Here is a 22,067-nt window from a genome sequence, read left to right on the forward strand (position 1 = left end):
ATCTTCCTGGTTTCTTCTGCTCACTATCTCCTCTTGACAGATCTTGATTTTCCATTTGTTTTCTAGTTGTGCCTTGGCTCTTTCCTCCAGCCTGTTCTCCTGCTGCCGATTCTTCTTCGTATGTCCTGACCGATTCCCCTACTAAATCCCTTTCAATTCGCTTTCAGACATCCGATAAAGGCTCTGTTTGAGAATGATATATCAATGATACATCTCTTACAAGTGCTTAACAAACCAAGTGTTGTCCGAGAGATGCCTAGCAAAGAATTAGACAGGAAAATCACTGAGAACGTTCTATGCACAGTGTTATTGTTCCTCAATTCCCTTTATTGACTAAGTCTTTGTCAGTCCAAAATGATAAGACGATACTATCTCCAGGTACACACGTCTGGATACTGATATGTTTTGCTGCATGCTATGCATGATTTTCTTTCAACCCCTGTTCACATTGTTTATTGGTAATATCGGCAGGCTGTATAGCCATTCCAAACTGGTCACAGCAAGATGGGAGAGAATGCATGCCGGATTAAAACGCTCTGCATTGGTATTGATGCCTACAAGCATATTCCCACCTTGGACAACGCCATCCGTGACGCTACTGACGTTCACAATCAGCTGGAAAGCAGCCCCGGATGCCAGGCAAATCTTCTGGTCAACCCTTCAACGAGGACGGCGATCACAAGTCAGATTTCTTCCCTCGTAAGGGATCGCAAGACGAGGGGCCTGGAGCTGATATTGGTGTTCTTTGCTGGGCATGGGATGCAGCTAAGTAAAGGAGATATAGCATTGCTAACAAGTGACATCGTCCGGGCCGAGGAATCTCGAGAGACTAAGCAGAGCATGATAACAGTAGCGGATATGTTGGAGGCCCTTAGAGATGGAGCTGCTCAGAATTCAGACAGGATTCCTCCTTTGCTGGTTATCATCGATGCCTGTCGAGACTCCAAGAGAAGCGCGTGGATGGGGATGGAGAGGTTGGAGCATGAAGGATCCAACTTGACCCAAAGAATGCGAGTGTCGCTGTGCCTATCGTGCAGCAGAGGTCAACAAGCATCGGACGAATCAGCATTCCTCAAAGATCTTCTTGACAGCGAGCTAGGAATGTTTGCTCAGAATCGAAGACTCAAACTCGCCATAGAATACGCGGTGCGGATGAGCTACGACAGAGAACAAGGAAAGTATGGTCAGTATGCAAGGACATTATGTACGGAACTCATTCCAGACAAGCTCTGTATCAGAAATGATAAGACGGTAGCAGCAGACCTGCAACAGATAACGATGGGAGTGGAAAGCTTGATTCAAAGCGAGGGGATGCAGCCAGACAGTACAGACTCGGGGGTGCAGGTTGTAGCAGCGTACAGTCCTGCAGCAACACGAACAGGAGCAGATGTTTTCCGAGAAAGTCTCCTCCAGCTCGTAAGAAAAAGCCTTTTTAGCTTGCAAGATAAGGGTCCACGATGGAAAATATGCTCGATGTTCCTTTTGGTGTTCCTGAGCAACAAGGGCACGACGTACAAAAAACAAGGTGACCGAGGATTCTTTCATGCCTTTGCAAAGAAGAAGCTTGGGCCTGAGCTGATCAAAAAAGTTGAGAAGGCCATGGTTGCCGATGAGATCTGGTCAGAGAAACTGGAGCGATGGATACGAGAGGAGTACGGGGAGATTGACAGGAAGAAGATGGTGACAGCAGCTATTGATTTCACAGTGCGCGAGGAGATTAGAAGCTCATTGGGACATATGGAAGAGGAGGCGGATACAGAAATTAGCTGGTGGGAGGGGGAGGTCTGCCTTGCAGATCACTACAGTAAGGGGGAAAAAGAACAAGAGGAGGCACTAGACCTTGCGGAAGAATATCTCAAAGACAAGATAACCGCTGACCAAGAAGGGGGCCTAAGCCCTCTGCTTGCTGTTCACGTTCTGACTCGAGTCGTCGAGACCGGCAGCTGCGTTGCGTTCTTGAAGATGACAAGATTGAGCAGCGCTTGTATGTCAGTGATGCTTGCGAAGAGCGTCCGAGAGGTTCTAGGCGGGAATGGAAAAGAGGGCTTGTTTCGAACATGGATCAGCAGCAGCGGTTGGCTGAGCGGACCTCGTGAGTACGGGGAGATGGAGGAGAGGATGGAAGCGAAGGAGGTAGAGATGCTTCGGACCCTGCTGCTCACCGTCGGGGGAGGTGTGTCGAAATTCATTGATTGGAAGAAATTGGAGCAACCAGGTACTAAACAACCTCTTCGTTGCCCATCTCAATCAACATACTGAAATCATGTGGGGCAGGATCGATAACAATCTTGCCTCAAAGAAAAGGTCAAGCGTTTGATGGACTTGAACGAGAGGAGTATGACCTGAACTTCTAGATCGAAAATCTCTTGAAGATTCGAAACCAAACATCACAATGGAAAAAGTGCGTAAAGATTTGCCGTTTCATTTTGTTGTCTAGATAACTTTCTTTCTTATTTGTGGTTTCAACAGGTCGACCCTGTGAAGAAAGTGACATATCGAGAAGAGAAAGTTCCTGCCAAGACTAGCAAGAAATTGAGTGCTGACTCTGCTGGGGTCCAAGAAACCCAACTTGCAGGGTAAGCGAACTGTAGAACTACCATTTTTTCATGCCTTCTAGCATTTTGTTTTGTTCACAATGTGGAAGAGGCCGATTACCTGAGGAACTGGAGAGAATTCTCACGCGAAGAAAGCACAAGAGAAGGGTCCAGTGTAGTGAGAAAACAAGATGGCTTGTTTTTTGAAATTTTCTTAGATTTGATCATCATAATCTCTTAGATATTTTCAAAGTCTACCAGCAGATTTAGCAACGGGTAGATTAGAGAGAAACCTTGATTCTTCAAGAGAAGCTTTGTTTGCGAACATCCATTTTGACACTTTTGTTTACTTGGCCAGGTCAATGCTTTCAGTGAAAATGGAAATCGAAGAAAGCTTCGATGGGGCAGGTATCGGAATTTCCGTTGGCGTCGACGGAGAAACCAGCATATGGATGGAGAAGATTTGTCAAGATTTGAAGGTTGACTTGAAGAGGCTTGAAGCTCACGAATGTGCTTTTTACTCAGACCAGTCTCTCGAACATCAGAGCATGATGACAGACATTTGGTTTTTTCCCCAGCTGGTGACTGCCTTGCAAAAACGCCTGACCGAAAAAGAAATCGATGTCCTCGACTGTCTTGACGAAGCCAAAGAATCCGAGAATAAAGCTCTGCGAAAGCGCGAGTTGTTGGAAGGCGCAGCCATCATGGCGCACGCACTCGGTATGAATCAGAAAGAAAAGAATGATCTGATAGGTCTAGCTCTGCGTATGCGAGGGAAAGAACAAGTCTACAGATGTATGACAAAGTCGACTCAACAACGGACAGAAAGATGGACTTGGCAGAGTTTGAACGCTGATGGCAGTTTCAGGTTCGTCGAAGTATTTGTGGGAAGTGAAGGCGAAGGTCCTTCCGTTCCTGCAGATAGTAAATCCAGCAGAATACAGATGATTCGCATCAATGAAGGACAAGAGCTGGAAGATCGCACCATTGGCTTTCTTATCATCATGCGTCAAACAGCAGACATTGAGTTGTTGGGTAAAGAGCTCAACCTGCTCAGCGAAGCTGAGCAGAGGCAGGAGGTCTCAGACCGACCATGCAGGATTGAGCTTCAAGGTGCAGGAGACTGTAAGGGACATAAATCAAAGATCGAGATTATCCAGCAGGATCTTGAGCAACTCACTCCAGCAGAGTTTGAGAAGCGTGTGAAGGAAGCCTTCGAGTCTGAGGAGTTCACCAAGCCATGTCGAGTGAGAGGAATCGAGAGGATCGTCAAGATCGAGATACTCGATGATGGGTTTGGGGGCAAAAAGACGTTTGATCGTCAAGACACGGGTTACTTTCAAGCCATATCGGAGCGATACAACAAGCAGAGGTCAAACCAAGACCCTGAGCTCGGGCTTCAGCTGGTGATCAAGATGAGGGTCGAGGCGTCGGTGCTTCCGTCATCTGAAGATATTCTAGAGACGCTTCGACCGCTCGACGCCTCAGAGATCGAGACGGATGCTCGTGCGTTAGGGAGAGTGTTTCCGGAGCAGAAGGCGGTAGCCGGCCGGATCTTGAACCGACTCAAGTTTGTGTTGCAGGAGGAGAAGATGAGCCTGAGAGACTTTGAGAAGCTTGACTTTGCGATTCTTGTTCCGAACTTCTTGACCCTCAAGCAGCAGACCGAAGCACGCATGCTCGAGACCTTGTTCTCCGATATGACCTCAGACAGAGAGTGTAACAAGGTCGTTGCTCATCAAGCACCTGCGGCGGAGCAGCTGAGAAAGAAGATTCTGAGCATATCAGACAAGACGCTGTTTGTGCTGATCTCCGATGAGTCGCATTGGGCGTTGAACAAAGGCAGCCCTCAAGACCTGATTATCAATGATCCAAACCTGGTGAAGAAGAAGAACTTCATAGTGTTGCAAGTCAGCGCTACACCGTACCCAAACCTCACCCTCCACAGTAGGATACCCGAGAAGTACGTGAAGTTCGAGGAGGATGATCCTTACAAGCCGGTGCAAGAAGCGAAGGAGCGAAGGGTTGGCAAGTTTGATGAGGAGCTGCACGTGATCAAGTGGAAGTTGAGATCGCGGAGATACCGGACGATATACTTTCGGTTTGAAGACTTCCTGCGAACTTTGCCGTCTTATGTCTTAGATGAGTGTATCCTACCCGGTGAAGAGGCTTCTGCAGACGATCAAGCTCGAGAGGACGTGCGGAATCAACTCATCCGTCGAGAAAACAACCTGATCAGCACGCTGATGGAGTCCGTCAAAGTTTCGAGGAAGAAGAAGGAAGAAGAAGAAGCCGTCAGGGAGCATGTCTGGCTCGCAGACTTTATCCTTTCGATGCTCTACTTTCACAAAGTCCGTTGGGACCGAAGCACTGGCAGGCTGAAGAGTGTTGCTGACGACTTGCACAACATCACTCTGAAAGATCTGGAGAAGTTGAAGCTCGAGGAAGAATACATGACAATAGCAAACCAGTGTAAGTCAAGTGGAGCTAGACAAGCTTGTGCGAAGCTGCGGGAGCGAGTCAAGGAGACCCTGAAGGAGGAGAGAAGTGGGAGTGCGGCTCGGGATTGTATCGCCGAGGTGTTCTACATCAAACTGAAGTCAGAGGCCAAGGAAGAAAGTGTTGAAGTGAATGATGACGACTCGTTCATGGAGGCAGACGACTACTTCCAATTCAATGAGACAGATAGAATAGTCAAGGATCTTCTAAGCAATCGCACGCATAACGGAGGTCTTTACGGACATATGAAAGTAGTCCGCATGTTTAGCATCAAGCTGGCCGATCAGGTTTGTGAGGAGCTGAAGCGAATACGCAAATCCTTGTTTGGAGATTCGGTATTCGCGGTCATCGAAGACTACGGAGGGTCTGAGCTGTACGACTGCATTGAAACTCAGTTTCGAGATCAGCCGCTGACCTACGACAAGGACAAAGCACCTCGCTCTATCAACTCGCTCATTCAAGGCAGAGCGCGTGGAAAGAAGTTGACGAGCCTGAACTACAAGGACCTTGAGGGACTCCCGTGTATCTTGTTCCTGATCGAGAAGGGCCGCATGGGCGACACGTTCCCGCACTCCTTCGATTGTCTTGACTTGCGCGTGCGCTCGTCTGACAACACGACGACGCTGATCCAGGTGCGACCTCTTGTCGCCTCGTGTACTTGACCGCGGGGTCCTCAACCTCCTCCTACTGACTTGAACGTGCTGCAGGAGATGGGCAGACTCTGTCGCTACCCGACTTTGCGTGAGGAGCACCGCTTCGAGACATCGGAGGAGGCGGTGCAGGTAGCAAAGGAGAAGAGATGGTTCGAAGGGAAGGGACGGCCGATCGTTGTGTATGCGAATGCTGCAGACGATGAAGTGGATCTTTCACAAGGTCTCGATGGGAAGCGACTCATTGGGATAGCGTGGAGCTTGTCCAGCTGGACTCAGAAAAGTATTCTGCAGGTCGTGGAACGTGGCAAGACCTTGTCGCCTGGAAGGAGAGGTGAAGAAGATTGGTACACGCTGGATCGGAATGTTGACAGAAGCGCCCAAGCATCAATGGCTGAGGATCTGAAAGGCTGTATGCTCATTCGCTTCCCCGCAAGTACCATGAACAGACGAGCAGTACCATGGGGAGACGTTCAGTGTCTCAAGATAACAGAGTCTCGAAGAAAGGACGATGAGACGAAGATCAGAGTCCAGGACATTTCTCAAGTTAAGAAATACAATAACTTTGGTCCAGATAGCACGTACATAATCGTGCGGGACAGCGCAAGCTTGGCTTGGCTAGCTAGCAGGCACAGCTGCCCTCACGGAGGAGTGCTGAAGGAGCTGGAGCATGACCTCCCGTCTGCCCTCGTGAGCTCCTCCTTGTACGACACGCTCATGAAAGCAGTGGAGACAGCTGAATACTGCAGCAAAGAGATCTGGGAATGCATCCGACTCAGCCCACAACTTCACACGCACATGAAGCGAAAAGACGACAGGGGTCAGCTGGTCATCAGCTACCAGAAGAACGATCTGCATGACTACAGGAATCGACACGTGGCCGTGACGCGAGCAAAGGCTGAGGGAGAAGGCTCCAAGAGAGTCAAAGTCAATCATTGCGACTGGTGTCAAGACCACACGAAAAGAAGACAGCATCAGCTTCGCTTTCTTTTACATGCAGAGTGTCAGATCGGCAAGACAGGAGCGTATCTGCACCTTCTCAACCTTCTCAGGAGAGAAGTTGGTCTGAGAGCTGACAGTGAGTATGCCTGCATACCTCAAATACGACCAGAGGATTACCCGATAAAGGTTGAGTTCCAAACTCGCCTTGCCTGGGAGATGCCGTTCTGGCGGGATCTAGCTGGGCAGAAGCTTGGTCTTTTCAAGATGAAGGAGGGGAAATATCACAAGATGGTGATCTTTCAGCGCCTGAGGCTTCTGGCCAAGTGTCTGCGAGACAGTCGTGGCCGGTCGTCATGGCAGCAGCTGTACTGTAATGGACTGCTGGCTCCAGCGTCAAGCCAGAACGCTGAAGGCGAGTGCATACAAGTGAAGGAGAAAGTCATTCGTCTCCTAAAGAAAGTGTCGAAGAGTAACAGCAGTCCGATCGAGATCATCTCAGAAGGAGCTGAAGTCAAGCTGAAGATCTTAGACTTTGAGAGGCTGAGAGACATCGTCGAGTGGGACAGGGAAGACAGCATGCCTTCTATCGTTGCAGACATGAGGAAAACAGGATTGAAAACTCGATCTGGTGAAACTCTGCTCCAATCAAACCAGGACAAGAGCGAGCTCAGTCTCTCTGCCTTGGGTTCGAAAACAGACCTACAGAACATTGCATGGGAGGGCAGGGAAACGACGGCTGGGACCTCCTCAGGACTCGCGACAGGGCAAGTGAAGAATGATTTCCCTGCGCGATGCCTCTGCCTCCACACGCTCCCAGAGAAGACCAAGGTGAAGCTGCTGCGACTGTCGCCGATCATGAGAGGCGTGAGGATAGCTCGCTTGTTTGGAGACGACGAGCGTCGATGGCCGAGGATTTCCTTTCCTTTTGGAGAAGAACAAGTGTCACGGTATTTCTCGCTCAGGGACGGGAGAGTGAATGGCGCTTTTGAGCTTCAAGGGGAGAAAGCTATCCGCAACTGGGTGATGACTGCTTCTTACAAGCGAGACGCTGCCGGCAGCATCCAGACAGGGCGAGCTGCATTTCTTGATCGATCGAGCGCCTTCAAAGAGGGAGACCGCGACGTACCTGTACGGCAGATGTTGCTTGTACGACCGGATGACGGCGAGGGAGACGGGCAGTTCTCGAGCTACGTCAGCGAGGTAGGAAGCGAGTACATCGTGGTCGCTCTGTCGCACGAGATGATTCTGAGCGAGGCTGTAAGCGAGCTGGGCTTTCGCTCTGAGCAGTTTGAGCACCAGATGCCCGATGACGGAAAGCTTCGCCTGACCCCTCAGGACGGAGGGATAGGATACGCGAGGCTGTTCGCCCAGCTGTTCGCGCATCTGCTGGGCCTGGAGAGAGTCTGGATGATCGACGACAACGTTCTCGATTGCTACCAGCTGGACCTGAGCAAGATGTTTGCAAGCGACCCGCCGCTACTTCACCCGCCTATTGCTTGCTCGTTTGCGACGATAATGCTGCAGATGCAGGATATGATCAGTGATGCACCCAAGTCATCTGAAGAGATATGCCGCCATCACCGCAAGCAAGGGAAGGGACAAGCGTGTCCGAAGACAGAAGGCTTCTTCGATCATGAGTCGAGCATGACAACCAAGAGCTGTCAGGCTGTGCGAGGAGCTGCGGCTAAAGCTGCTGCCATGGAGCGAGGAGTCAAGAGCACGCCTGATATCTCTACAATACAGGATGTCCGCGGGAACACGGACGGCTATGCAGTGATCGGGATGCGACGAGATGTGAACGTGTTCATGAAAAGCAGTGTTCCCTTCAAGATAACTCACAGCGTCTACTCGTTCTTCTTGCTGAATGTCAAGTCGACGATTGGCAAGGGAGTTTTGTTTCCACCCAAGAAGGTGTGGGAGGACGTGGATTTCAACAACCTGTGCGAGGAGGCGGGTCTGGCAGTGCTGAAGGTGAACCGCTTCTTTCATCACAAGCAGCACCGCAGCCTTCATGACAGGCTGGAGGTTGACGGTCAGCCTGAGGCCTGCGAGGTTGTTTGTCGGGTGCATGTGAATGGTCGACAGATCTTCAACGTTGCATGTGGTAGCGAGATGTCAACTCTGAGTGATGTGTACGAGACTATCGTCAAGAGGCTGAAAAGGTTGTATCCGCAGTCAGACATCAAGAAGGTCACTTGCAGGATACAAGGCGGAGACATCAGCTTTGCCTACAAGGAGAGTTACAGGGACATCAAGGAGCTGGAAGGTCAAGAAATGTGCGAGGCAGTGTACTTGGATGTATTGTTTCCATATGAGGCCCGTGAAAGAATGCAAGTCGATGAAGCTATCGTGACGACAAGTACTTCCAAGGCCTCGATACCCTTCCTTGTGAGCCTGGTAGAGAGTCAAAGGAATATTTTCTACTATCCTCCAAGATATGAAATGGACGAGTCTGAAGGTGACCAGCCTTTCTTTGCAGAGGTCCCTGCAGGCAGAAAGTGGAACGAGTTTTCAGATACCAATCTCCGGAATGTCAAACTCAAGGAGATAAATGTCATGTGGGACGACGTCGAAGAGTACAAACGGTTCTTCAACATCGTTCGGAACCTGCTGCGAGATAAGGAATGTATCAGAAAGATCAACTTGATCCTCCCCGCCAAGGCGTATGAAACCATGAAGGAGAAGATAGACGACAAGATCAAAAACCTTCGCATCGGAAAGATGACCAAGACTTGGACCACTGTGTTGCCTTGCAAGGAGGACGCGAGTCAAGAGGACGATGTTGACATGATAGAGGCATCACAATCAGACAATGCCGAGAGTACGATGGACTTTGTCGTCATCTGCTGCAGTAGCGAGGAGGAGAAGAAGGTCTGTCTAGCAGCTCCATCTTGTCTTACCAGCGTCGATCCTAATCAGAATGTGTCAGGCTGCTCAAGACAAGGGGGAGGGGCAACGAGCCGTAAGCCTGCATCTCGCTTGTGTCGCTCGCTGACGAGAGTAGCAGGAGGCAGATGAAGCGAAGCAGCAGGAGGCGAAGCAGCAGGAGGCAAAGCGACAGGAGGCGAAGCAGCAGGAGGCGAAGCGACAGGCTGAGGAGGAGAGCAGCGACTCATCCAAGAAGCCCAAGACTGAGGAGCCGGAGAAGAGGAAGAGCTCTGAACCTCCAGTAGGGGAGAGTCCTGCGAAGAAGGTGAGAGCGAGGCTGTCAGTCAGTCGCTGCTGACGTTTGTTGCAGGGTAAAGCTGCCGAGAAGCAGGGAGACTTGTGGAGGACAGAAAAGTGGAAGAGGAAGTTCCAAGAAGGAACAGTGCGGGTGGGCGACAACATATCATACCGTCCGGCGAAGCAAGAGGCGGTGAGCTTTGAACATGGAGAGGAAGGTGTGTGGAGACTTCAAGTGACATCTGAGCAGAGGGAAGGCAAAGTGATTGAAGGGGGGAAAATAGAAGAGAAAGGCAGAACATTCGCAGATGTGTTGGAATTCTTCCGATCCGGAGGTGATGAAGCGCCTGTGGCGAAACTGCGAAGTGTGTATATCAACAGAGATGGGAAGAACATTATTTCAGTTCACGATCTCTTGAAGCAAGAAAAGGATTAAACGCTAGTACCACTGAGATAATCAAAGTGATAATAAAACGCTAGACTTGTACTACTGAAGACTCGCACCGGCTCCTGACTCGGAGTCGACACTGAAGGCAGGGCCCGGGCCCCTGGGCCCCGCGGCCCGGGCCCCGGGCATATGAAACTTTCAAACTTCGGGATCAGCGGCTGGACTTTTCTCGAAGTTTCAAAGTTTTGGGGTTTAGACGCTACTACACCTGGGCATGCATGGCAGGGTGTCTGCCCTTGGCCATGTCCATGGGATGGACGCTGTGCGCAGTGCTGGGATGCATGAGGGTGAGGCGGAAGAAGAACAAGGAGAGAAAGAAGAAGATGGCATGGCTTCATGAAGATCTGAACGATCCCGAACACGTAGAGGAAGGACTGATTCGAGCTGACCAACCCCTGGAGGGCAGGCGCAAGAGCTCCTCCTTCTTGTCGAGAGCACGATCATGGTTCAGCCGAGAGTCCTCCAAGGAAAGTCCTTCACTCTCAGATGTCAGTGACTCTCATGCTCGCTGCACTTTTATCGTTGACCCTCTACTGATCAACTCGTGATTTCAGAGCAACGAAGGCCAGGTCGAAGTTAACCTCGAAGCAAGCAGCAAGGCCCTGGAAAACTGGCGGATGTTCTCCGGAGTCGGCTAGGCGATGAGAAGAAGAGACAAGCTGAAGCTTTAGATGGAAAGGGGAGCTCCGAACGCAAGGTTGGGCAAGACCTGGCACATTCGAAGAGAAAGAATGGAATGCATCTATCCAATGGGTGCGCGCCTGATGACAGAGTTAGGATGGAAGGGATTCACGATGATCGAGAAGACAGTACACATCCCCCCTCATCTGCCCACCCCTTCCTAATACAACCACAGATCTCTTGTTGAAACACAGCAAACCAGCCGAGGGGAAATGGAAGTCCATGGAGAAGCGACGCCAGATGCGTTTGAAGAAGCAGCAGAAGCTCTGGGAGCAAAGTAAAAGAACTGACATTTTATGTTTGTTTGCTGTCTTTCTCACTCTGCTTGCAACCTATCAGGGGAGAAAATGCATTGGATTGCGACAGAGCGAGAGCACAATGCCAAGCTTTCCGCTGCACTGGACTCACGAACCAAACACGTACAGTACATACTTTCCCAACTTCCCAAAGATGCACTCACTGCATCGTGGCATGCTCTTCTCTTTCTTTCGCTACGTTTGCATGTCTTCAATGTCCCACGTCAGCTTCTAAGAGATTTTGACTTGAGATCGAGCAGCATGTGGACATCAATCCAGGAGCCGCTGCCCCGGACGAAGACCTCAAGGATGGGAACTACAAGTTCGGACCTCACTGGTCCATCGGAGGCTCTCAGCCGGAGATGGTGTCTGCTGCTGACCCCAAGGAGGAAGCATCGTTGCATTTCGAAGACAAGCTCACGGATTCAGACAGCGGTGGTGATGCTCAGAATGTGGAGAAATCGAATTCATTGTGAAATGATGGAACGATGCTGGTCGACTCTCTTCAAGAACAGGGAAAGATGGAAAATTCCCTATGTCGTGAGGACATCAACAAGTCCAGTCGCGCCGTTTAGCTAGCTGGTTTGTTTGTATAGCAAATGCCAAAGTTATATCCTAGGTAGCGGGCATCCCTCCAAGATAGCCTGTGTACGTGTAAATATGGAGAGAAAGAAATGAATGTATATGCTGTACTCTTCTTCTCTGTGCTTGCAGATCCTTCATCATAGCCAGCGCTCCTCCAATTTTGTTCCCGTGTGCGGAGTCCTTGTACATCAATGCGGACACACGTGCTTGCCTGAGGCAAGGTGAGCATTCCACAGGAGACTACAAGAGTAGTCGCTGCGTTACCCGTCCAAGTGCTGGCACACCAGATCTGGAACTGAGATGGGCTTTGGTCTCGTGGAGCCGAACATGTTCAGCCCTGCAACATTCAACTATTACCGGCAATGACTGACAGAGCCATGCTAAAATAATCACTCCCTGTCACGTGCTATGCTGCTTCCCTCGCTGAAGCTCTCACATTCCAATCCTTCATCCTTCTAATCCTCTCACTCAACCTCCTTGGAGAAATATCCTAATCTTCGTCCCTCCCTCAGTATCTTGTCTTTCCCTCCAGAGTTAATCAAGCTCGTGCACATCTACAAACATCTACGTGTTGTCTCTAGGAATCAATGGAGAGAAAGAAAACGATGTATCGAAGCAGCAGCCATGCGTTTGAGCTGACTCATTCTGGGCATTAGTGCATCCTCATCCGCGTCCTCTCGTCAAGATTTTGTCACATGCTCTCCTCCCCTCTCCTCCCCTCTCCTCTCCTCTTCTCCCCTCCCCTCTCCTCTCATCTCATCTCCTCACCTGGCAACAAGCTCCCAGCATGATACATCAGCTGACTCGCAACCATTCAGGTGAAACCCCGAAAATAACAGAAAACACTTCAAGTTCGCATCAGAGCTATTGATAGTAAAACAAAAAGGCAGTGAAATTAGAGCTATTGATTCTCCTCCCTGTCCCGACCCGAATAAACATACCGTTACATGAATTTGTAACGGCAGAGGATGGCATGCGGCCATGAACACTGACAGCAATGGTCGTTAGCTGGGCACTCTGCGCTACGTCCTGCCATGCTCTGCTCCTCCTAGCTAGCCTGCTGATACTGCGCATGCTCGTTCTTCTTCCTGTGATGCCTCTCCTGCTCCATGCAAGTTCTTCTGGCCCTCAGATGTGAAGGGTGCTACATGAACTTGTGTTATATTTGATGTGAGGCAGGACGACATCGAATCTCTCTCCTTTACTTGTGCTCATGTGAATTATGAGAATGTCAATCATCTTGGTTTGAACCTTTCATACCAAGATTTGACGTTTCATTGCTCGAGACAAACATTCATGCGTTGCACTTCCGACATGAGAATGTGTGTAGTGCTCCCCAATATCTTGGGAATGCATACCTTTCGTTTTGAACCGAGTGACTTCTAGAGGAGGATGATCTGACACCCATTCTCTCTCAGGAAAGTTCATTTGGTCTGAACAGATGGCCTTCAGAGCAACGAAGGTGCTTCTGGGTGTCCGCTTGCCGGATTACTCTCTACCTTCGCAGGCTATCCTGCGTGCGATTCAAGAGAGTGGGCCCTTGACTGTGGCTCAACTATGGGAGAAAATGTCTCAGGGCGACAAGTTCAAGACCAAGAATCACATGAAGAGGGTGATTGACGTATTGCGCGAGCAGCAAAGAGTTGTTGCCAAGCCGGTGGATCGCACCGTGAAGAGGTCTCCTCATGCGTATCATCTCGGCCTTAAGCCCAAGATAGTGGATGCAAATGGAAATCTGATCGAAGTCAATGTGAGTAAGGCAACCTCAGGATCTGCAAACGAACAAACGATGGGAACTCAATGATGTTTACGTGGTAAGAAGAGAATTTGTTGATGTAGATAGATGAGCCTTTCCTGGTCTTGGCGGTGATGCTCGCACCTCGATGAATAGAAAGGAAGTAAGCGACCTGACCTCTTGTGCACCCGCGCTGCTTCAGCCCCCTGTACTCACAACCATGTCGACTTGAGCTTGCCTCACTGATATCAGAAGTTGCGGAAAGCCATTCGCGGCTGCTGAAACTGAGGGTACATGCCGGTGGGAGGAACAGGCATTCCCATGCTCATCGCCACGTTGGGTCGGTTCACAGCATAGCTTGTGACGGCTTGAGGTGCAAGCATTGCTCCCTGGCTCGTAAAATTGGCGGCGACACCTTGCTGCATGTTCGAGTATATGACAGGCGGCATGCGCTGGCGAGGAGTGACTGCGGTCACTTGCGGGGTCTGGATGTAGTTGATCTGCTTGGACGGCATAGCTTGATTTGTCATCAGCACCGGCCTTGTCTGCAAGAACTCTCTTTGCGGGGGCTTGGTGGTGATGTACTGCGGTTGCCTGGGCGTCTGAACTTGTTGAGGGAGGGGAGCGCTTGCTTGTCGCATGTGCTGCTCCATGCTGTTGTTGAGCATCCAGTTGCCGGGGGCCTGAGGTAGCTGTTGAGGCATGTAGGACCCCGGGTACTCCAAGACTCGCTCCTCCTCATCAAATTCTGCTGCGCAATCGCGCTGAATGGTAGCAACACGTTTGTCCGTTCTTACTTTGACCATGCTCCCGACCCTCCCCTGGTGAGTTCCGAGGTCAGCTGGAGCGTCCTGGATGGCACAAACGCACCGAGAGCATTCGCCGCACAGCATTCTCGCTGAGATGTCCTTGGATTGGCTGGTCGTCGACCTCTAGAAGAATCTCTCCGAACTGACAAGAGAGTTTGTGATGAACAAGAAACGAAAACAAGAAACGAGGAACGAGGAACGGGAAATCGCTTCACCTGCAGCACCTGCTCTTCTGCCGATGAATCCTGAGTCACATTAGCGACAATCATCTGTCCGTTGGAGCTTCGTTGAACGGAAAATCCCACCATGGCAAGAATGTCCTGAGAGGGGTTCACAAACACCAACATGGTTTGACGGCTTGCCTTGTAAGCGTCGAGTTGTCCCGAGTCGTCATTGGACGAGCTTGCAGTTCTTCTTTGATGCATATCAGGAGCGTTCTGTGAGTTGACAGGTCCTCTCTCGAGTATGACCTCATACAGCTCACGGGTTCTTTCTGAGGAGGATACGGATCATCAGGGTGGGACAACAACAGCAGAGGAGGTGCCTGAAACGAAGCTCATCTTCACTTTCGAGCCCAAGGGACCTGGGATGTACTGCCGTAGTTGAGGTAACAGCATTCCTGACACGTTGACGTCGTTGACGGCTTGCAAGATGTCTCCTGGTTGAATTTTACCTTCGCAGGGTCAAACACCAGCCTCCAGCTGCCTCCCACAACGGTACCGTTGTGGCTCGCTGGACCGTTAGCGTACACTTCCTTCACAATGACATGAGGGTGAGAGTACATGTCTACGACCTCTGCGAAGAGAATCCCAACCTAGCATACCGTCACGACCCCTCCTCCCTCCCATCCCAGGCTCTCACCCCGCAGGTCCTGGTAGGATCGGCATACGGCTGTGCTGAGGAAGAGTTTGGAAACGCACTGAAAGAGTTTCTGAGATTTTTGACATTCTCCTCCACGAACGGCTGCTGCTGCTGCTGCACCCCGCGATCAGACGAGTACAGGGGTTTGCTGTGCATCGGCTGTTCCATGTAGTTGCCCTGGACCTCCATTCCACCCCATTGCCCGACGTACGCAGGCTGAGAATTCATCGAAACCTGTCGAGCATAAAGATCAGTTGCACAGTTGCTGCACGAAGGCACCAGCCGGAACTTCAGAGGGAACTAGAAAGTCAGCAAGAGGAAATCAGGTACATTTTGATCATGTTGTGATAAACAGTCTCAAACGTTGGAGATGTACAGCAGCGGGACAAGAAAGATGGAGTGCATGTGAACGAAAAATGATGGGCAAGCACTGCTGCCATGAAACAGCAGGTGCAAACATGGATCTCGCATCGCATCCCTTTCTGTCTCGCCTCAGTCTCCAACCGTGTACCCTGCTGAACTTGAAACACGTTTACATCTGCTGCTTATCATTGAACTAAGGTGAAGGTACCATGGAAGATAAGTAAACAGCGCAAGGAGGTCTACTGCGGCTCTCCTCTACAATCATCACACGACTCGCGCCATCAGCCGCAGACTCTGACGGCGAGGGCTGTTCCCCGTGGCGGCAGCAACATGGCTGAGGAGGCGCCGGTAGAAACGTTCGAATCCCAAAGTTTACTGATACTAGCGTCACACTGACACTGACTCCCGGACTCGGGCCCCGCTGATCGGATTTTCTAATCGAGTCCGAGAGTCATCTGAGTCACCCGTGCGTTCGGAGGCCTTACTAACACCAGTTTAGTTTGCCGGGGGACAGCAGTAGCCCGGGCAGGATGAGGGTTCAATGGTTCTCGCTGTCTTTTCGCTGACGGCGTACTAGGCTGATTCGAGTAAAATGATGCCAGTAGTAGTAGTCACAGCTATCTACTTCGAAATGAAAAATGACGTAACTGGGCTTTCAACTTATGACGTTCAGTACGGTTGGTGAGCTGGATTTGCAAATACTGCAGCAACTTACTGCAGCGGCCTGTCACTGACAGGCCGCGACTCGGCCCCGGGGGCAGGATACCGTACGGTACCGTCCGATCCGTCGCCAGTCAGGACCGCCGGGCGGAGGAGGCTGTCGGGGCAGGATACTCGCCAGTCAGGAGGCGAACCGGGAGCCAGTTAAGTCCGAGGAGGCGGACTCCGGGAGGAGCCTGTCACCGTGGCAATGTCGGGGGCAGGATCATCGGCGATGATCGGGCCAGGGAGCGGCGGCCTGTTGAGAGCCTCGAAGGATACTCGCCAGTCAGAAGGTCCGGGAGGCGGAGGCGGGGCAGGATACTCGCCAGTCAGGAGGGCGACGATCCGGGCCCGAACGAACCGTGATCGGACTCGGCGCCCGGCCTGTCGGGACTCGATACTCGCCAGTCACTGCTGAGGAGGCGGAGGAGCCTGTCCGGTCGGGACTCCCCGGGGCCTCAAAGCCTCGGATCAGCACTGAGGAAGCGGAGGAGCCTGTCGGGAGCCTCGACTGGAAGGATACCCTTCGCCAATCAGGAGGCGGACTCGGGAGCCTGTCGGGGCAGGAGGGCCCGGGGACTTCATGATTGTCGTTACCGTTACTGAGACTGAGGGCCCGCGGCCGCAGTTTTTTGAAAGTTTTGCGGGACTTTATTAACCGCTTTTCAGCACTGCACGGTCACTATCCGATCACCGTCCGCCGATCACCGTGGCACCGTCCGACGCAGTTGGGCCCGGGCCGGTCAAGCCTCGCCGAACTCGGAAGGGGATGTGGGATTAATATTCTGATTTTAACTTAATATTCTTCACCCCCATTTGCTAGCCGTTTTTCACCCACTCCTAATGATGGGTGACCCTTTGTTGATTGTGAAACGGAACGGTTGGTTCAGCACGGGTAGTATTATGTCGAATATGACCGGTTGTTCTGGGCCTCGTTTTAATATATGTCCTACAAACGTGTAGGTTTAAAAATCACCCTCACGTCCCCCCTCTACTCCTCTCACGTCCCCCTGAAGAATCTTTCTCCCGTCCGAAATCACATCTCTTGGTACATTTCTCTCTAAGAGATGCGATATGGATGTCAGCTACACGGTTGGATTGCCTCCCTGGTCATAGAGGGTTCGCTGACAAGTCATGTTGTAAAGTGGGTCGTGTACATCCCACGTCCCCCACAACGTCCCCTTGAGGCCTGGTCATACGGAAATGTTCCGCCCCTCCCTGCCGTTTTTCAAGGAATCTTCACTTTTTGCCTGGCCATCTCAAGCAACAGCGGGAAGATACCATGGCAGAACATCTGCATGCTCAAGATAGGGATGAGGCCAGATGGGCTCAGTCTACAATAGTCACAATCCAGGGTCAGGAAGAGACTCAGATTCGGCCTGTTCGAAGCTTGGAGACAAACGAACCACATGTTTCTGCCAGCGATCTCTTTGAAGTTGACGTGCACAAGAGAATGCCCCAGCTCACGCTTATGCAAGGGATGTTAGAACACGCTCAAAAGCTTGGCCCTTGCTACGTCACCCTCAAGGATGTAAGGCTTGACGGAAACGCGGAGATTTCGCACGACGAATACCAGACTGTCTCATCTGCCATCCAGTCAATGCTTACTTCCTTCCTTCTCCAGGAGAACCGCTCTAGCAAAAAGACTCTCCTGCACGATGTCACAACAGCTTTTGCACCTGGGAAGATCTGTCTTTTGATTGGTCCCCCACAAGCAGGAAAGACAACTCTGCTGAAACACATTTCGAATCGTATCGATAGCGACATCCAGGCCAAAGGAACTTTGCTGTATAATGGTGTTTGTCCAAGAAATGCATTGGTACCTCGGATCGTTGCTTATACCCCACAAATTGACAATCATACTCCTGTTCTGACTGTCAAACAAACTCTCGAGTTCGCTTTTGACTGCACATCCTCTGCATTTGTCCGGCACGTTGCTCAAAAAGGTGGAGTAGATATCCCTCAAAACAAGGAGGAAGGCAGGGAGATGCGGAACAAAGTGAACGTGCTTCTGACGTATAGCGGGCTTGAGAACTGCAAAGACACTATAGTTGGTGATGGAGTTTTGCGTGGCATATCGGGTGGAGAGAAGAGGAGGCTTACACTGGCTGAGCAACTGGTTGGAACTCCAATGGTTCATTGCATGGATGAGATCACGACCGGTTTAGATTCAGCTGCTGCATATGATATCGTCAAGTCACTGGCAAATGCTTGCCACACCTTTCACAACACCAGTATAGTCTCTCTCCTGCAACCTCCGCCGGATGTCGTGGAGCTCTTCGATGAAGTTTTGGTCTTGGGGACTGGAGGGGCTCTTGTCTATCATGGACCCGTGAGCCATGCGATGAAGTACTTCTGTGACGAAGTTGGCTTCTTCTGTCCAGATGACCTTCCACTTGCAGATTTTCTCGTTAGAGTCTGCAGCGAAGAAGCAGTCCAGCTGTGGCCTAGTTCTAAGGGCGAGCATCCGCCATCGTGCATTGAGCTGGCAGAGAGGTGGAAGAGGTCGCAAGCCTTCGAAGACGCCATCCTTCCTCGCTTCAAAGAAGCAGCGTCAGTCGGCCAGGACCTCTCGTCAAATCCAGTCAATCGCTTTCCATGGACCATTCCCTATGGCTCCTCCTACCTCAGGCTCATCACTTCGTGTGTCAAGCGATCCTCAACTGTCTTGATGAAAGACAAGACTTTAGTGCGAGGTCTGATCGTGCAGAGATTACTTCAATCTGTCATGTTGGGAACAATATTTTGGCAGACAGACAACGATGCTATGAAAATTCCAATGCTCTTCCTTCTTGCCTCTTTGATGTCCATGAGCAACATGTATGTCGTGGATGTCACCATAGGAAAGAGATCTATTTTCTATAAGCATAGGGATTCTGGATTTTATCCAACGTGGATTTATGTGATGGCAGAGCTGCTTTCAGAGCTCCCTCTACAATTGCTGGAGGTTGTCATTGTTTCCTTCATCTCTTTTTTCTTTGTCGGTTTCCAGCTATCGACGTTCGGTGTCTTTTTCCTGGCAATCTTCATGATTTCGATCTCTTTCACATCCGTTTTCAAGGCTATTTCAGCAAACACAAGAAAGGCGTCTACTGCACAAGGTCTTGCTATTGGGTTTGCAGCACTTTCGATGTGCTTCTCTGGATATCTTGTGACGAAACAGAGCATCCCAGACTATTTTGTTTGGATCTACTGGATTGTTCCAACCCCCTGGATTCTGCGGATTTTGACAGTGAACGAGTTCAAGTCTTCTGGGCAAAATGGAAGGTACGATAAGCTTGTGGTTCAGCCAGGAATGCCAGCTGTGAGACTGGGTGACATTTATCTGCAATCGTTTTCAATACAGCAGGAGGAACACTGGATCTGGTTGGGCTTTATCTATCTGTCTGCTCTTATCGTTCTCTGTCAGCTCCTCTATGCTCTTGGTCTCCACTTCCGCAGGCTGGACTATGAACGGCCGATGATTGTCGAGCCCAAGAAGCCTCGCGGGGGTTCGGGTAAGGAAGGCGCTGTCCTTGATACGAGCATGGTGTCGTTTCTCTCGCAGGCTACAGCCCTGCAGGTCGACCGGGCTGCCTTGGAGCTTCTGGCAAGCGTTTCTCCTCAGCCTCCTGCCGTCTCTCTGGCTCTCAAAGATCTTGGTTACAGTGTGCGAGTGCCAGCACCCCCGGATGCGGGAGTGAAGTGGACGGAGAAGTCGCTGATCAACAACGTCAACGCTCTCTTCAAGCCCGGAACCATCACGGCTCTCATGGGCTCCTCTGGAGCTGGCAAGACAACTCTCATGGATGTGATTGCGGGACGGAAGACTTCAGGAACCATTTCTGGTCAGATACTCGTCAACGGCCACTTCCAGAACCTCAGAAGCTTCGCGAGGATTAGTGGGTACGTAGAGCAAACAGACATTCATATCCCAACGCAAACAGTGAGATGTCCTGACTTGTGATGACTCCGTTGACTCTCTTGCTGCAGGTGCGAGAAGCACTTCTGTTCTCGGCGCGTCATCGATTGCCTGCAGAAACAACAGAAGAAGACAAGCAGAAGGTGGTAGAAGCTGTGATCGACCTGGTGGAGCTGCGTCCGATTCTGAACAAAGCCATCGGAGAGAAGGGGGTAGGGCTGTCTGTCGAGCAAAGGAAGAGGGTCACCATCGGTGTGGAGATGGTCGCAAATCCCAGCGTCCTCTTTCTTGACGAACCAACGTCCGGCTTGGACATCCGCGCGGCAAGAATCATCATGCTTGTGCTACGGAGGATAGCCTTGAGCGGCAGGACCATCATCTGCACTGTCCATCAGCCTTCCCAGGAGATCTTCTGCATGTTCGATAATTTGCTCCTGCTCAAGAAGGGTGGCTGGACGGTCTACAACGGGGACCTTGGACCCTCCTACCAGCATCCTGTGACGGGAGAGCTGCGCTTCTCAGGGAAGAACATGATCAACTTCTTCGAGAGCAGCTCAGAGAGGACCATCAAGTTCCAGGAGGGCATGAACCCAGCTGAATACATGCTCGACGTGATAGGAGCAGGATTGAACGTCAGGAAAGAAGAAGACGCTGTCGATTTCGTCCGTCACTATCAGGAGTCTCCACTTGCTCAACGAGTAATGAATGAGCTTCAGAGTCTCCTGCTGGGACAAGAGATTCATTTTCAAACAAAGTGCGCACTGGGAATAGTGGCGCAGTCGCTGCTGTCTGTTAGACGATGGGTTCGAAGCTACTGGAGGGACGTTGGCTACTCACTGAACCGCCTGATAGTCGTTGTCGGCATTGCTTTTCTCTTCTCTCTCAACATTGTGAGCTTGGATGTTTCGAAAATCAATGATCAGGCTTCTCTCCAGTCCTTCAACGGAGTTTTGTTTGCGGGGCTCTTCTTTACATGTGCTGTACAGACCGTCATGACTGTCGGGGTGATCAGCAACAGCAGGATTGTCTACTACAAGGAGATCGCAGCGGGCATGTACGATCCGTTTGCTTTTCTCTTTGGCATCACCGTGGCAGAGATCCCCTACTTCCTCGCTGTTGTACTGCTGCACATGGTCATCTTCTATCCTCTTGCCGGCCTGTGGACCTCAGCCGAGGACATCGCCATCTACGCGATCAGCCTCTTCCTCTTCGCCGGGGTCTTCTGCTTCTGGGGTCAGATGCTCTCTGCTCTCCTTCCCTCTGTGCACACCGCGTCGCTTGCTGCTGGGCCGACGGTCGGCATGATGGTTCTCTTCTGCGGCTTCTTCATGCCTGAGTCGGCCATCCCCTATCCCTGGCGCATCCTCTACTACGCCTTCCCCGCACGCTACGGCCTCAAGGCTGCCATGCCGCGACAGTTCCGATGCGACTTGACCTGCGTTGGGAGCGGGCCAGGGAGCTTCTCGTGCGACGACCCGAGCATGGCGGGGGTCGCGTCTCTGTCAGAATTTGGAGGGAAGGGGCCAGGATGTAGTTTGATCATGGACAGGACGGGGCAAGTGACGATCAGCATGGGAGAGGAGTGGGCGAAGGAGAACCTTGGCAGCGCGGTGGTGCATCGCCTGACGGTTTGGGACTACTGGAGTATCACGACGGAATCGAACCTCGACGACGAGAAGCTTTTTATTGGGCTCCTTGTGGTCTTCCTTGCCGGTTTTCGCATCATCACTTTCCTTGCTCTCAAATATCTCAAGCATCTCAAGAGATGAGCTGTTCTGGAGAATTATGCCTGTCATAGTAGCAAGTTGATTTGTTGCAGCGCACGTCTGAACCGCAATAAACGATACAAAACAACAATGATCTGTTACCTTCATCTCATTTTGTTATTGTTAGAAG

At 51.1% G+C, this 22,067-nt stretch overlaps 6 protein-coding genes across 6 annotated transcripts; 4 read left to right on the forward strand and 2 right to left on the reverse strand.

The window, feature by feature from the left end:
• Nucleotides 1–504: 504 nt before the first annotated feature.
• On the forward strand, nucleotides 505–10,226 carry GUITHDRAFT_146838 (hypothetical protein; the record flags this gene model as incomplete). Its single annotated transcript, XM_005821845.1, has 9 exons — nucleotides 505–2,215; nucleotides 2,355–2,401; nucleotides 2,470–2,576; nucleotides 2,776–5,665; nucleotides 5,741–9,496; nucleotides 9,555–9,587; nucleotides 9,633–9,818; nucleotides 9,864–9,983; nucleotides 10,041–10,226. The coding sequence occupies 9 exons, from the start codon at nucleotides 505–507 to the stop codon at nucleotides 10,224–10,226; spliced, it is 9,036 nt and encodes a 3,011-aa protein (XP_005821902.1).
• Nucleotides 10,227–10,480: 254 nt separating this feature from the next.
• On the forward strand, nucleotides 10,481–11,691 carry GUITHDRAFT_118858 (hypothetical protein; the record flags this gene model as incomplete). Its single annotated transcript, XM_005821846.1, has 5 exons — nucleotides 10,481–10,600; nucleotides 10,834–10,991; nucleotides 11,114–11,196; nucleotides 11,259–11,338; nucleotides 11,476–11,691. The coding sequence occupies 5 exons, from the start codon at nucleotides 10,481–10,483 to the stop codon at nucleotides 11,689–11,691; spliced, it is 657 nt and encodes a 218-aa protein (XP_005821903.1).
• On the reverse strand, nucleotides 11,667–12,616 carry GUITHDRAFT_155618 (hypothetical protein; the record flags this gene model as incomplete). The annotated part of the gene is made up of 4 exons (XM_005821847.1): nucleotides 11,667–11,859; nucleotides 11,909–12,011; nucleotides 12,065–12,137; nucleotides 12,569–12,616. Coding segments are annotated over 4 exons (260 nt in total), but the record flags the coding sequence as incomplete, so codon positions are not given.
• A 625-nt stretch (nucleotides 12,617–13,241) lies between these two features.
• On the forward strand, nucleotides 13,242–13,604 carry GUITHDRAFT_118859 (hypothetical protein; the record flags this gene model as incomplete). The annotated part of the gene is made up of 1 exon (XM_005821848.1): nucleotides 13,242–13,604. One exon carries the CDS (start codon nucleotides 13,242–13,244, stop codon nucleotides 13,602–13,604), a length of 363 nt encoding a protein of 120 aa, XP_005821905.1.
• Nucleotides 13,605–13,783: 179 nt separating this feature from the next.
• Nucleotides 13,784–15,433, reverse strand: GUITHDRAFT_118860 (hypothetical protein; the record flags this gene model as incomplete). Its single annotated transcript, XM_005821849.1, has 6 exons — nucleotides 13,784–14,356; nucleotides 14,406–14,486; nucleotides 14,560–14,837; nucleotides 14,928–15,017; nucleotides 15,065–15,158; nucleotides 15,206–15,433. The coding sequence occupies 6 exons, from the start codon at nucleotides 15,431–15,433 to the stop codon at nucleotides 13,784–13,786; spliced, it is 1,344 nt and encodes a 447-aa protein (XP_005821906.1).
• Nucleotides 15,434–17,909: 2,476 nt separating this feature from the next.
• On the forward strand, nucleotides 17,910–21,568 carry GUITHDRAFT_48863 (hypothetical protein; the record flags this gene model as incomplete). The annotated part of the gene is made up of 2 exons (XM_005821850.1): nucleotides 17,910–20,195; nucleotides 20,243–21,568. Coding segments are annotated over 2 exons (3,612 nt in total), but the record flags the coding sequence as incomplete, so codon positions are not given.
• Nucleotides 21,569–22,067: the final 499 nt, after the last annotated feature.

Source organism: Guillardia theta (assembly GCF_000315625.1).
Source record: "Guillardia theta CCMP2712 unplaced genomic scaffold GUITHscaffold_136, whole genome shotgun sequence".
NCBI classification, from domain to species: domain Eukaryota; class Cryptophyceae; order Pyrenomonadales; family Geminigeraceae; genus Guillardia; species Guillardia theta.